At 37.1% G+C, this 14052-nt stretch overlaps 2 protein-coding genes across 7 annotated transcripts in view; both read left to right on the top strand.

The window, feature by feature from the left end:
- The first annotated feature begins 285 nt into the window (after positions 1 to 285).
- Positions 286 to 4322, top strand: LOC109854111 (late secretory pathway protein AVL9 homolog). The gene is made up of 9 exons (XM_020426896.1): positions 286 to 524; positions 610 to 807; positions 888 to 1116; positions 1828 to 2017; positions 2126 to 2660; positions 2776 to 2910; positions 3008 to 3396; positions 3578 to 3666; positions 4032 to 4322. The coding sequence occupies exons 1-9, from the start codon at positions 456 to 458 to the stop codon at positions 4238 to 4240; spliced, it is 2043 nt and encodes a 680-aa protein (XP_020282485.1). The 5' UTR covers positions 286 to 455; the 3' UTR covers positions 4241 to 4322.
- A 4343-nt stretch (positions 4323 to 8665) lies between these two features.
- Positions 8666 to 14052, top strand: part of LOC109854078 (serine/threonine-protein kinase tousled-like 2) — a 43133-nt gene continuing 37746 nt past the window's right edge. For 3 of the 6 annotated variants that reach the window (XR_002250177.1, XM_020426802.1, XM_020426805.1), the window contains exons 1-2: positions 8666 to 9999; positions 11696 to 12100. Coding sequence is in view for 4 of the 6 variants with exons in the window: in XM_020426802.1 (XP_020282391.1) it covers positions 12070 to 12100 (31 nt within the window). In the remaining 2 variants the exon portion in view is untranslated. Of the gene's footprint in view, positions 10000 to 10031; positions 12101 to 14052 lie in introns of those variants that run through there. The other 3 variants (XM_020426804.1, XM_020426806.1, XM_020426803.1) reach the window with 3 other exon arrangements.

The following is a 14052-nucleotide window of genomic DNA, read 5'->3' on the forward strand; positions in this document are numbered from 1 at the left end:
AACATTTACTTTTATTTTTCTTAATAAAAATAAATGTAAAAAAAAAAAACACGCAATAAATATTTTGAGTCTTTTTTCTTTTTTAAGACTGCGCCGTGTTAAAAAAATTACGAAAAATAAATAAACAAAAATAAAGACTAAAAATATAAAATCCTACATAAAGCGAATATATTCGGGTCGTGTGTTGCGAAATAATGACACTATAAATAATATAAAAAAATATCAGAAATAAAGTTTTGACTGCTTGTGTTGGTAGCCATTACACACCCGAGGTGATGCGATAACGTTGTATATATAATGCGTCATGGCGCATGTCAAATCACATCTACCGCTATCAGTGTCAGTTCATCCGTCTGTGAGAAGGTGTCTTTCACAGTGAAATGATGTTCGCGAGTTGTCTGTGGAAATAAATACTCGAAACTTGTCGCGGCATTGTTTCAATCGAAAGCGCGAGGATGGCGGAATCGAACGGTCCAATTCTTCATGTTATCGTGGTTGGATTTCATCATAAAAAAGGCTGCCAGGTAGCTCCAGTGATTAACCTATCTCCTGCATTCGCATTCTGATTCCACTTTGATCTTGTTATTATCGTCAAATGTCACTTTTCAGGTAGAATATTCGTTTCCACCTTTAGTACCTGGTGCTCCAAACGAGTGTCCCTTGGGATGGAAATATTTGCCTACGCTCGCTTTGCCAGACGGTTCTCATAACTATGATGAAGATACAGTTTACTTCCATTTACCTAGTCTTAGCGATCCAAAACAGACGATATATGGAATCTCATGTTTTCGGCAAATACCTGTAGAGGTATTTTATAAAACAAAAAACATTCTGTTATTTCAAGTTTATGTTTTATATAGTGCACTGAGTGTTACATGTGTTCACAGAAATTGAAAAATCGCACATCTGATATAACAAGAGGTACTGTACAAAAATCAGTTTGTGTGCTAAGTACCTTGCCTTTGTACGGACATATTCAAGTGAAAATGGCCCTTATAACACATGCATATTTTGAGGAAGGAGATTTTAGTAAAGTGTCTTTACTAGAAGATACTTATCATCATCTTAATTCATGCATGAGTGGCGATAGTCAAATACCACCGCAAATCTTTGTTGGTAATGTAGATTTAGTTTTTATATACTGTGAAAAATTATATGTATATACAGGGTGTCCCGTAATTGTCGTCTCACCGCTTGTAAGCAGGTAGAAGGGGTTATTCTAAGACAAAAAGTCCTATACCACTTTGGAAGATTCGCAATAATTAACGAAATATTAATTAAATAAAGATCCGCTAATCAGGGTGCATCCAGCGTAAGGACCTAACCCAGTCTATCGCGGGACTGTCCTTACGCTGGATGCACGCTGATTAGCGGATCTTTATTAATTAATATCTCGTTAATTATTGCGAATCTTCCAAAGTGGTATAGAACTTTTTGTCTTAGAATAACCCCTTCTACGTGCCTACTAGCGGTGAGACGGCAATTACGGGACACCCTGTATATATATTTTAGAGAGTGCATAAGAGCTATAGATATAAACTATGCGTATAAACTAAAAGACTAATATAACTTACAATAATTTTTTTTAATCATTTTGTATAGTTTGATAGAATTTCAAATTTTACTTTTTTATATAAACAAGGCTTATTTAAAAGATGTTAAAAGATAAGTGGTGTCTGAATAGAGAGAGCTAATAAGGACAACTATTTCAAAAACAAAAGATTAGATTAGATTTCTTATAACTAAGTATGTAAAATAATTAGAATATATATTAAGATCTATTTTATCTATTTGGATCTTCTAATGCTTATTATAATTTTGTTACAGGTTTGTCAGCAAGAGATTTTATATTGCAGTTTCGCCACAAAGTATTGCTCTTATTTAAATTACTTTTGCTCGAAAAAAGGATAGTTTTCTATCAATCTCCTGTACAACCTTTGTGTGCTACAATATTGACCTTATTGTCACTGTATCCTGGCATGATCGAACGTGGTCTTCAACAAGCAGCTTGCGTCAGGTACATAAAAAGAAATAACTGATAAAACATTATTTTTTCCACAAGTTAACACAATTTAATAATAACAATAACAATAATAATAATAATAATAATCCTTCCTCTCTTCAGACCATCCAGACCGATGTCTCCAATTCCAACTTTCGATGAGGACGAAATTACTACTAACAATGTGGTCGATTCTAACTTATCATCCACGCATATAGTTAAAGATAATGAATCAAATACAAATCACGAGCAGTGTAATGACAACAGCAATAGGAATTCTTTGTGTATTAATGACAATAAGACCATGGAGTCTATGGAGGGCAAGTGCTTGGACGGGCTGCGACAAGTAACCCTACAGAAAAATAACAACGACAACGAAAATTTAAATATGAAAGTTATAGAAATCGAGTCGGCACAAGAATGTACCGAATCTTACATAGAAGAGAGCAATTCCAAATATTCGCCGAAGCCAAACGATAACGTACACAGAGTACACAGTGTAAATGCCATTACGTTGACCACGGGCGACACGGATAATAGTTTACCTCGTGACACCAGTAACGATGCGCTCTCCGATGTGAGAGTGACCAATAACATCACGCAAATTGCGCATATTAATCCGGAGTTGTGCGGATTGCCACTGGAACTGTTCACGAAGGTAATATAAAATGCTTTTTTGAGAGATAATTTTTTACTATATTCGGCACAAATTGTTATCTTAGAAATTTGTACAAAAAATATGTATTTATTTTTTGTTTTCCTCTTTCTTTCAGGGATATCTGTGCTTACCTTATTTATCTTTACCCTATCTGGATCTCCTAGGAGATGTTAATGTTAGAGGATATATAGTAGGCGCTACGAATGTGTTGTTTAAACAGAAGAAGCAGCTTATCGATGTGTTAGTTGAGGTAAATTGGGTGTATATATGATAATATTTAATATTTGAATTTTAAAGAATAGAGAAGCAAATCTTTGACTTATTTTGTACTTATTACGAACCAAAAGGTTGAAAACTCAAGAATAGAGACAACCGATCCCGAATTGAGACGACAGCTGCATCTCACTACCGAGGATTTGAGATTCGCCGATTATGTTGTAAGGCATGTGGTCGAACCTCGAAAGGACATTTTTCTAGACGGAGTAGGATGGGAGGGCGGCGACGAGTGGATTAGAACACAGTTTCGGGTGTATCTCTTGAGCATGCTGCGCACCTCTATGCAGCACGATACTCGTCAATCGGATCACTACAATGCAGCATTCATGTCTGCATGGCGCGCCACAAACAATTATAAGACGTGGTGCAACGAACGTAAACAGGAGATACACAATATCGAACCTGGTCATCCCTTTGCCGGTCAGTTATCAGTACAAGATATGAAACTGCGTCTTTCACAGTAAGTGATGTTCTCAGATGCAAACTTAAATTTTTACAAGAAGCAGAAAACTTATAAAGAGAAGAATTCAATCTGTATGTTTTGTATATTAGGAAGAACATACTTTTCATATGTTTAATTAGTAAAACTATATTATAAAAATCCAAATAAATAAAACCATCTATTTTTATTGTGATTCCAGCACAATGCAGAACACAGAAAGTGGCAGAAAATTAAATCAAGCAATGGCCTCAACTGGACGCGCAGTGGCAACTACTGGGAAAGCCGTGGGTAAGGTTTTGCATGAGATTATTCCTTTTTTAATTTAAGTTAAATAACAAAAAAAAACGGATAGAGCAATATGAAAGCAAATTTAATAATGCTGATAATTTGTCTTTTCGAATTCTTAATATAACACATAAATGTTTCAAGAATTATATACTGCATTTTTCATGATTACTAATATAGCACACAATTTTTAACATTAATCAAATAATAAAAAATTCTCAACATTAATCAAATAATTAAAAAAAATCTTAATTATAAATATATAAATATAAAAAAAAAAACTAGTAGAGCATATGTCTAAATCAAATTTTTATAACGCGTTTTATAAAAACAAAATTATATTTGAAACTCTATGAACTATTTACAAGGGGGAGCGTTATCGCAAGCAAAGGGGGCATTCTCAAATTGGTGGAGTACATTGACCACAGTTCAGTCAGTCGACGAATCAAAGATTGACAATCAAACGACAAATCTCCATCACACGGTGTCTAGCATCACGGACAAAGATTCTATCGAAGATGAAGAAATGAATGTCTCCGCTACTAATAACGCAGATATTACCGTAGATCTTGATTAATTGATATAAAAGCACATCAATGAGAAACAATAGTGAATTACTCAAACTGAAAAAAAAAAAAAAAANAAAAAAAAAAAAAAAAAATGAAACACAGAGAGCATACAATGCAGTAAAGATACGTACAACTAAAAAACACATGAAATTTATGGCAAGAAATGTGTTTGTCACACGGCCGAATTTTTTAAAATATCCAAGTTTTATATATAGAAAGAGCAAAAAATTAAAAGTCTCTTATATACATACAAAAGATTACATTAATATGATACGTTGTTTTACGAGATTTTTTTTTAGAAGGTTCCTTGAAAATTGCTGAGCAAATAACAGTTAAGTGCTGATATAATGCCGATTTAATCCTTTGGTTGCGGACGCCATACATATACATATACATATATATTATATATGTATATATAAAATATATAATATACGATATATGTAATATATCGTATATAATGTATCGTATATGTATCAAGAATATAATATATCAAATCAAGTTTTACGAAAGTTCATATAACTTCGATATCTTGTGTACACATGTAGGACTTGTGTACAGCCTACTACAACTCTGCAAGCTCTGCGGAGCATTATTCAATGACGAAACCAGTTTCCCCCAAAACTTCTTTTTAAAAAGATACAAATAAATAATATAATTAACTATGTGCAGTTAAAACGATGCCGCAGTCAAAGGATTAATTATATAAATAATTGTATTAATTATTACGCGAAAAAAATACTCTGTATATAATTTTATGTTTTTACATCTACATGTGATATAATTTTGTTACACAAAAAACATACTGATAATTGTAACGATCTTGTATTTTATTTGTTTAATGTCGCATGAAGTGATGTTGTATATATAAACATCTTAATTACTGTTTACTTTTCTTAGTACGTTAGAAAAAATGTGAAGAAGAAAACATTTTGTAGAAACGTAATAAAGGTAATCGATTTTGTAAATCTCGTCCTTTTTAACAAGGACATTCGTGTATTTATATGTGTATGTATACAGTATACAAAAATATTGTTTTGTTTATATATAAATACGTATATATATATTTATATATATATATATATATATATGTATACTCTTGCTTAATACGTACCTGTATTATTTGTACATAAAACTAGTACAACATATTTATACGAAAATTTATGTTTATTATTATTATTATTATTATTATTATTATTATTATTAATTGTTTTTATACATTTTGCATATTTTATTTAAATACAAATTTTGTTTAATTTATTGCTCATAAAGATGAAGAATTGATAAAAGAATGTTTCCTTCTTTAAGAGCGCGAGATTATGAGAGAAGAGTAGTATGGCATATGTGTCAAACTACTCTATGTTATTAAGACAATTTCTATTTACTGTCTTTTCGTCGCGAACAGTGGATTATACGTATAAAAACAAAAATTAGAAATATGAAAAATTTGAAATTAAGAGAATTGACATCTGATAAAACAAATATTGTATATGTTCCACAGTTCACTTCACTAAAGCTGACCCTGTTATTGACAATATTGCTACCTCCATTTATTGTCGGGATTAAAACATTGTACAATTAAAGTTTCATGTATGACATAAAATGATCTTTACAATTTGATGAATTAGTAATGATAGATCCACACCGAAATAGCTAGTTATTAAAAAAAAAAAAAAAACTTACGCACACACATACTTGTATCCTTATATTCATCGCAGAATAAATTGTTAGTGTTGTGAAAATCGTGGATGATTGTTGTTCGTGAAAGAGCCACCGTTACTGATAATAGAATTGAGCTTAGAGCACGTGTGTAGATTATTTATAGCGCTACTAGTGTAACCATTTATAATAGCATACGTATTCGATTAAGGTAAGATGCTTTTTTCTCACTATGATATGTAAAAAATTACAAACATTTTATATTACATGAAACATCTGATATTAAATTTGTATAATTAACTTCCTCCAGCTATAGTACTTAATATTTATCCTATTTGTTTATACTTTCTGTTAAAAACTGAATTTTAAATGGTCACATTTGGCGCTAGATAAAAGTTTTTTTTAATATATTATGTATATAAGAATATATCAGTTTTTTTTCAATAAAGCTTCGAAATTATATAAACTGTTTATTTTGAAAGACATAAAAGTTGCAATATATACGTATTATCTTATTTAAATATTTGTCTGAAAAAAGTTTTTTAACTATGTTTAAAGAATAAACGGTTCATAGGTATATTTGTACAAATTTAGTTTATGTATAAGTACACTATATGTTTATGTGATATTTAGTGATAATCTATAATTTATACATGACTCCTTTTGAACTCGAATATTTTATATAAGAGATACGTCTTTTCATTTATAATGTGATGTGCCAAATGTAGAACATATACATTTTTATATGTCGATATATAAAACAAAATGTGTATTTTGTGCAATAAAACAGCGCGATTAGTTTAAATGACCAAAGTACTAGTCAATAAAATATACGTGTATTAAACATGATTACTTTTAATAATTTCACAATAAATTTGTAGATTACTCATGTTTAGATTGAATATTGCCGAAGATAAAGACATTTCATTAAATATATATAGAAAATGAATTTGCACAATACATTTAATTTTTCTCTATAATTATTTGTCTAAAATACATCATAAGAAAAATACTTGCAACTATACATGTTTAAAAACATATATATTACACGCTTATATACAAACTTTGTTATTTATTACAAAACATTTGTTACAAGCTGTCACAAAACTGTCGATATAATTGCATCTTATTTTTAGTATTTTATAGATTTATTGTTTTGTATAGCAAAAAGAAATAAATTGTAATACGCAATTTCAACTATGTATAGAAACCAAATAATTCTAACTGATAACATAATGTATTATTCATAAGATTGATTTTACATTTAAAAATATCAAAAGATAAAATGTGTTAGAAGTCTTTTAAACAAAGCTTTTTTTATTTTTGCGAGAAAAATATATATAAACTTTAATAATATAAATTTTACTTTACAATACTATAATTTACTAAGTACAGTAATGATTAAGTTATACGCATATAAAAAAAAAAAAAAAAAAATATTAAGATATATCTTTCACATTAGTAGAACATGTTCCTTTTTCCGCATTCCAATAGCTGCGATTATTTTGAAATCATTTCTTTCCAGTAATAGGACATCTTATAAATTATATATATATAGAATGCAAAGTTAATTTATCATATAAAATGTGAATAACGAATTGATAAATAATCCGACCTTCGATCTTTATACATGTTACTTTACACGTATTTTACACGTTATTATCACGAGGGAAAGTGATTTGAACTTAAGACCCTGTTGGACAATTAAATGTTTTCTATATTTATAACACAAGTTTGTACAGAGCTTATAAATATATATGAAAAATGTAAAAAAAAAACAAAAAAAGAGAATGAAATGTCACAATCAGAAACAAATTTGTTGTACTGTATTGTATGGCTGGCTGTAGTACATTTGTGAAAAAAAAAAAGAGATAAATATATCGAATTCTCTGAACATTATACGTAATGTGTGCTTCTCTTATTAACAAGTTTTTCTTGCGTTGGTTTTTCTAATCATTATTAAGTTTTTACGTTTTTATTAAAATACATATATACTCTCTGGAGTATACCGTCCATATAATATATAAAAAATATAGCATTAATATATAAAAAAACATAGATTAAAAAAATATAAAAAATATATTAAAAATATCTACGCAATATATCTTTCATTAATTTGTAGCTTTTCGACTTTAATTTTTGAACTTTAATTCGAATCGAAACGTTTATGCGCGCCGGTGTGAACGCGCCTTTAAAATCCCGCTGCGTTGCGGCGCGGAACGGTGCGGCAGCTACACACATAGCAGGGAAACGAAAGCGAGAACCGGGGATGATCTCGCCGCGAGCTGTGACTGGTCGGCCGATGCGCCGCCGAATAAACATCGTAGCTCACCGATAATAGCCGAAGCGCCGTAAGGTGCCGCTCGGTTTGCGAAAGTGAGATGGAGGAAGTCGCGCGAACCGCCATGGAGTGTGACTGACAACGTCACTGTTGTGTCGCCAACGACACTACTCGTTCAAGCAATTTGTTTCCCGAGATCGAACGAGAGAAACGGAGTCGCGGTGCGAGCCGCGTTTTGAACCGCAAGTGTTTGGTCGAGATATTCGCTTACTGCGTGCGCGGTGTGTGTTGTCACACCTCGGACCGTGACCCGCGGATCTTGGAGAGGAGCGAGCGAGAGGGAGAGAAAATACATATACATAACGCGGCAGAAGGAACGCGCGCCGCCCTGTCGCCTTTTTAAAAGTCCCGTGTGTGTCCGCGCGCGTCCGCGGAACCACCGTCGTCGTTCCGCTGTGCGTCGCACGGTGCAGTGTGTACACGTACGAGGCCGCGTGCGCGCGCGCTCGCTCGCGTATGTGTGTGTGTATGTCACAGTGTTTCTGTGTATTGCACGCTTCTGTGTATCGAGAGGAGAGTGCGTTACGGTTCTTACGAGGTGAGCTTTTTAGTGCGAATACTGTCGTGCCAGCGAGAGTGCGCGCGCGTACCGGTATCTGGGAATTTCGCTCGTGTCATCGTTCGTGTCCGGGCGATCTCCCGTACAATCGGCGTTGGATTAATCATTTCCACGTCCGTTCCCGTCTTCTTGGAGTGTCGCAGTTAACGACCCGGTGCATTGTGACGCGGCCGAAGCCGCGATTCCCCCCCCGTGTGATGTCGTCGATTGCGGTAGCACGTCGCGAAAGAGTGCGCTATGCGAGAGAGGGATAAATCGGTGACTGGCAGGCGGCGGCCATCTTCCAGATGAGTTTTTCCTCCTTTCTTCCGATAAACGAAGCGCGCTATGTCCTGAGTGAGAAGGACGGCCGATACGATAGTCCGTGAAGGGAAACCGATTCATAAAGGAAGAAACAGAGACAGAAGAGATCAGCTCTCGCGTCCGTCAACACGGGACGGGAGGATGCGATGAAACGAGACGACGCGTGCTGACGGTGATCGCGAAATTTCACGAGCGCGTGTCACTATCAGCTTCGATCACAGTCGAAGTGTGATTCGGTAATAAAAAAAAAATAATCAAAAAAAAAGAAAAAGAAAAAAAGAAAAAAAACAGCCGTTTATGCGCGAGAAAGATATAAACATATTAGAATTAATTACGTGCTCGTACGCGCGCGTGCGAGAGATAGAGAGAAAGATATAGGAGTTGTGTGTTAGGGCGGGTGAGAGAGGGACGGCGGAGAGCGAACCAGAGCGGAAGGCTGAGAAAGAGACATACTGCGTGCGGGGGAAGAAAACGGAAGTGGTGCGGAGTGAAACGAACACACGGAGAAGCGACCCCCTATTGCCGCGCGCTTTCGTTCGTAATCGCGTCGGTTTTGCAAGCGCGAAAGAGAGATCGACGAGAAGATCGAAAAGAGATCGGAGAGAGAGTAGACAGAAGAATACAAGAAGATAAGAAGAGAGAGAACGAAGGGAGGAGGAGGAGGAGGAGGAGGAGGAATAACAAGTGAGTCGCGTCGAGACATCGTCTCTCTACGATCTCAAGGAGCGTGTTGTCAGCGCGTGAATCGATTACTCGTCGTGTACGTAACCTCCAAGTCTTCGGCTGGACGTCGCGAGGAGACTGGGAGGCGGCCGGGAGGGAGGAGGGGGAGGTCTCGGCGACCCGAGCCATCGCCTTGTCGTCGTCGTCGTCGTCGTCGTCGTCTCGTCGCGCGTCTACGAACTGAGGTTTTTGTTTTTTTTTTATTTCTCTCTTCGAGCGTATCGTGCGTTGGGGAATACATTCTCGAGCCAATCGCGGCCCGATACTTATTTTGCCGCTCGTGTGCTCGTTTCGGATTTATATGATCCGTCAACGGGATCCCGAATCCCAGGACGGATCCGCGGTCATAACGCGTATGTCGCAGCCCGGTGCTCTGTGTGTGCCGCGATTTGAGATCGGATCGATCGGCGGATTAAACGGCCGGTTGCGCCTGCCGTGCTCGCTGTCTCGATCAATTTGCTCTCTTTGACTAAAGCGGCACCTACACGGTCGGTATTGTTGCGTTGTAATTTTGTCGACACTGGCATTCGGGCCAATAAGGGTCGGGAACGAAATCGCAAGATGACATCCGTAATAAGAAAAAAAAAAAACGAGCCATGCGATATTCAGTTGTAAAAGTTGCGCAATCGTCGCATCGTCATTATTAACGTTGTTTCGATAAACGCGACGAGTTCTCTCTCTCTCGGACACGTTTATTTGCTTATTAAAATATACGTAATATCGCGCGCTTGGGATAGAAAGTCCGTGATTGTGTGTCGAGATAAATTACGTCTTAGGATTGCAGACTCGCGGTCGCGAGACGCTCGATTTTTATTAAGGATTTATAAATTTCAAGTATATTGTGCCCCCCGTGTGCAGGGAAGAATTCAATTGCACTCGAATGTTCTCGAGTCAAAATGATGAATAATCGTTGATTCGTCGCGATCCGTCCTGTAATTCAGGCTTAAGTTCGAACGGTTCTAAAATACCGGCGGCTCTCTTGGTTCATCGGGGAGTGAACCACACGCATAACCTCTAATTTCAATCCTTCCTTTAAGAGACGTTCTCGGGAAGTAGAATGTGTTGTCGCGCGTCTTTTCCAAAAGACTCATTCCTTTGAATGAGAAAAACGTGCGCATTTTCGTCTGAGAAAAACACGGCGAGAAACGCGAGATAAAAAAAATTCACTGTGCGCGGTGAAAGCGATCTCTCGAACGGAAAGTCCGTCAAATTGCGTTTTTGTTTTTTTTTTAATTCGAATTTTGCGTGTCGCGCGCTCTCGAAACGATTTTCTAATTTAACACGCCGCCATTACGCACACATTGCTTTGCACACTCGGGTATACTTACCTCGCTTGACTTCCTTTTCTTCCGATGTGTCGCGAACAATCGAAGAAATTGTTTGATTTTCACGCGAGAAAAATTCACGCGTGAATTTGACAATTAAAAAATACACGCAAAATTATTATCTCACGCGTAAACGCGTCGGAGTCTCGTACTCTCGTGCGTCTTTGAATCATTTACGGATGATCTTGTCCTATCGAGCTTCATCGCTAGAGAATTCGTAGCCGTATTCGTGTATTTTTAGACGACAGTCGTTTGGGATTGTGTGCATCGGGGAGAGAATCGGCTGAAGTTCACGTGTAACAAGACTCTCTTTTCAAATCTATTAATCTCCGTAAATAAAAATAGCGTTTATGATATTATTTTTATAAAAATCGATTGTTCGCGCATCGCGTTCGAATTTTTCCTTCGGACGCGAAGCAAAAATACCGAGGTCTATAAATTTCACGATAAAAAGTGATCAGTTTCCGTTCGATAAAAACGCACTTAAAAAGTTTATTAGCAATCACGTCACTCTAATTACAAACGAACAAGCAAATAAAACGTTTCAATTAAAAAGTAGGTTGAACGCTCGGCAGTTGCGTAGACGCGCGTGATCGGGCCATTGCGGAGAGAGGAGATCCCTTCGTCGCAGAAACTCGAAGCCGGGGAACCAGGAGTGCGAAAACCTATGGATTCTCTCGCGGTGCTGCCCACCCGGTACATCGCGATCGAGAGAGTGTAGTGTGAGATCAATAATGAGACAGGTGCTCTCATTGGTGTAAAGCGATGTGGCGGAGCTGAGAGTTTTGTCGGGCGGCACTAGGGGCTCATGAAAAGTGTATCCGGTGTGCATAACGCCACCATCAAAGACCACTGTGCCGCGAAACATTTCAACGAGTTGGATCAGTGTAATTATAATGTAGTGCCAACTTTGCAGATGGATAAACAGGGATGACTGATAACTGCTGGAACTCTGGTGGTGGTAAGTGTCGTCGATTCTCTTCTCTAACGCAATCTTTCTATTTGTTTTCGTTCGTTCGTTGCTGACTTTTTTGTAACAAAAATTGTGCCGATAAAGTTACGAGAAAAGGTGATAAATGAGAGATTCGATTCACAAGACGACAAACTCCGAGATCATTAATAATTTTAACAAAGTTTTTAATTTTCTCAAAACAATGGAAAATCATTCGATGTGTGAAGTTATGTTTCGACTTTATCCAACACACATGAGATTAGATAAATAATTAAAACAAAGATATAAGATCGGAATCATACATGCGCGTTTCTTCAGAGTATGTACATACGCGTTTGGAAAATAACGTTACTTAGGTGTGTGCGTGTGTGTTGTGTGTGAAGAGAGAGATGGATGAGTGTAGGTAGGTATGTGTGTGTGCAAGCAAAAACTTTTGTACGTATCATGTAAAGAAACATAGGCGTTGCTATTAATGACTATTTTTTTTTGTTTTGTTTTGTTTTAATCCAACCTTATGCGCGAACATATGCGTAAACAGCTTCGAGAATATTCGTTCGCAAGAACATACCGGGAAGGGGAGTAGGGAAAATAGTTATGAAATCGTTTCGACTTCGCTGTGTGTGTTACGAAAGTTTAAAGGCAAATAAAACATTTGCGTTTCTTTATGTATTACTTTATATAAGAGTTCTACACAAAAGACGACCGAGTCTCTTCGCGAGTTTGCTCGTTGTTGTCTCATCGATTCGTGTTTTTTTTCTACTTTTTTTTTTTTTGTCTTTCTTTTCGTCCAAACTGAAGTTTCGTGAGATTTCGTCTATTTTCGCGGGTCGACGCACATCTACGAACACTGAGATATAATATACTGAAGGTCTCAGTTTAACCCATATCTCGACCGCGACGCGTTTCAAAAGATTGTTCCGCGCGATAAATAGATCCATTATTAATAAATTCGGCAAATCACGAGTTTACCTCCTTTTATCTCGTCGGCGAAACCCCTGCGGGGGTGAACTCTTCGCGAGCGAAATAAAGTTCCCTTCTCTCCGCGTTGCTAAGTTCGCAAGTCTCGAACGAGAGAGTCCCGAACTTTCCAATAACGTTATGTTAATCCGTTGACTCCCACGCTTTTTCGTCTATTTCGCGCACGGGAAACGCGGAAGGCGCATAGATATCGACGATGATGTACAAAAGTACTCGATATCGAAAACACAAAATGTCTGTATATGTGTGTGTGTGTATGTGCCTGTGCGCGAACATATAAACACATCGCGAATTCTCATCATCACCGCGGTTGAATATGTAGCGCGAAACTTTCGTCGTGTGTTGCGTTGCATATACACACAGTTGTGTGCGGGGCGCTCATTGATCGCCTCGCTGCTGCAACACGGCGACTTCTTTCTCTGGTTTTATCACTACGGAAATGCTTGTTTGAGAAACGCGGCGCGTATAATAATAAATTCCTGCAGAATCACGTTTAATTAGTCACGTCTCTATAAATACTGTATACGGTTGGTAAAAACAACGATAAAACTGTCGGAACCGCGCCGATAAGCCTTGGCGTGCGCGGCGTGTGTATAATAATTCGACACCGTGCGTTTTTTGGCTGGAAAACAAAAAATATTTTATAGACGCTTCTTCCACGATAGCCTATCGTGACGAAACGTCGGGGATCTCTGAGCATTCGTCGATGACACACTTTTTCGGAGAGGTTGCTCTTCTGACTTCTCGGAGATGCAGCGGCGCTGGATGCACGCGCGCGCGTGTAATAACGTAATTCGTCCGTCGTTCTCGCGTACATGTAAGAAAATGCCCGCCCGCGAAATACTCCGCGAGCAACGTCTCACATTGTTGCTAGTAGCGCCTCGCGCTTTCTCCGTGTGCCTTTTGTAGAACGAATGGAATTCCAGCTGTGTTGTCGTGACACTTCCCGCAATGTAAAATATCGCGTTGTGTTTAAAACAAGA

Source organism: Pseudomyrmex gracilis, unplaced genomic scaffold (genome assembly GCF_002006095.1).
Source record: "Pseudomyrmex gracilis isolate BER0280 unplaced genomic scaffold, ASM200609v1 scaffold_59, whole genome shotgun sequence".
Taxonomy (NCBI): domain Eukaryota; kingdom Metazoa; phylum Arthropoda; class Insecta; order Hymenoptera; family Formicidae; genus Pseudomyrmex; species Pseudomyrmex gracilis.

What these genes read in the sequence shown, in the direction of transcription:
- LOC109854111 (XM_020426896.1), top strand. Translation starts at nt 456, where the DNA reads ATGGCGGAATCGAACGGTCCAATTCTTCATGTTATCGTGGTTGGATTT. An exon ending in CACTGGAACTGTTCACGAAG is followed by an intron (nt 2,661 to 2,775) that starts GTAATATAAAAT and finishes TCTTTCTTTCAG; the next exon opens with GGATATCTGTGCTTACCTTA. An exon ending in TTATCGATGTGTTAGTTGAG is followed by an intron (nt 2,911 to 3,007) that starts GTAAATTGGGTG and finishes ACGAACCAAAAG; the next exon opens with GTTGAAAACTCAAGAATAGA.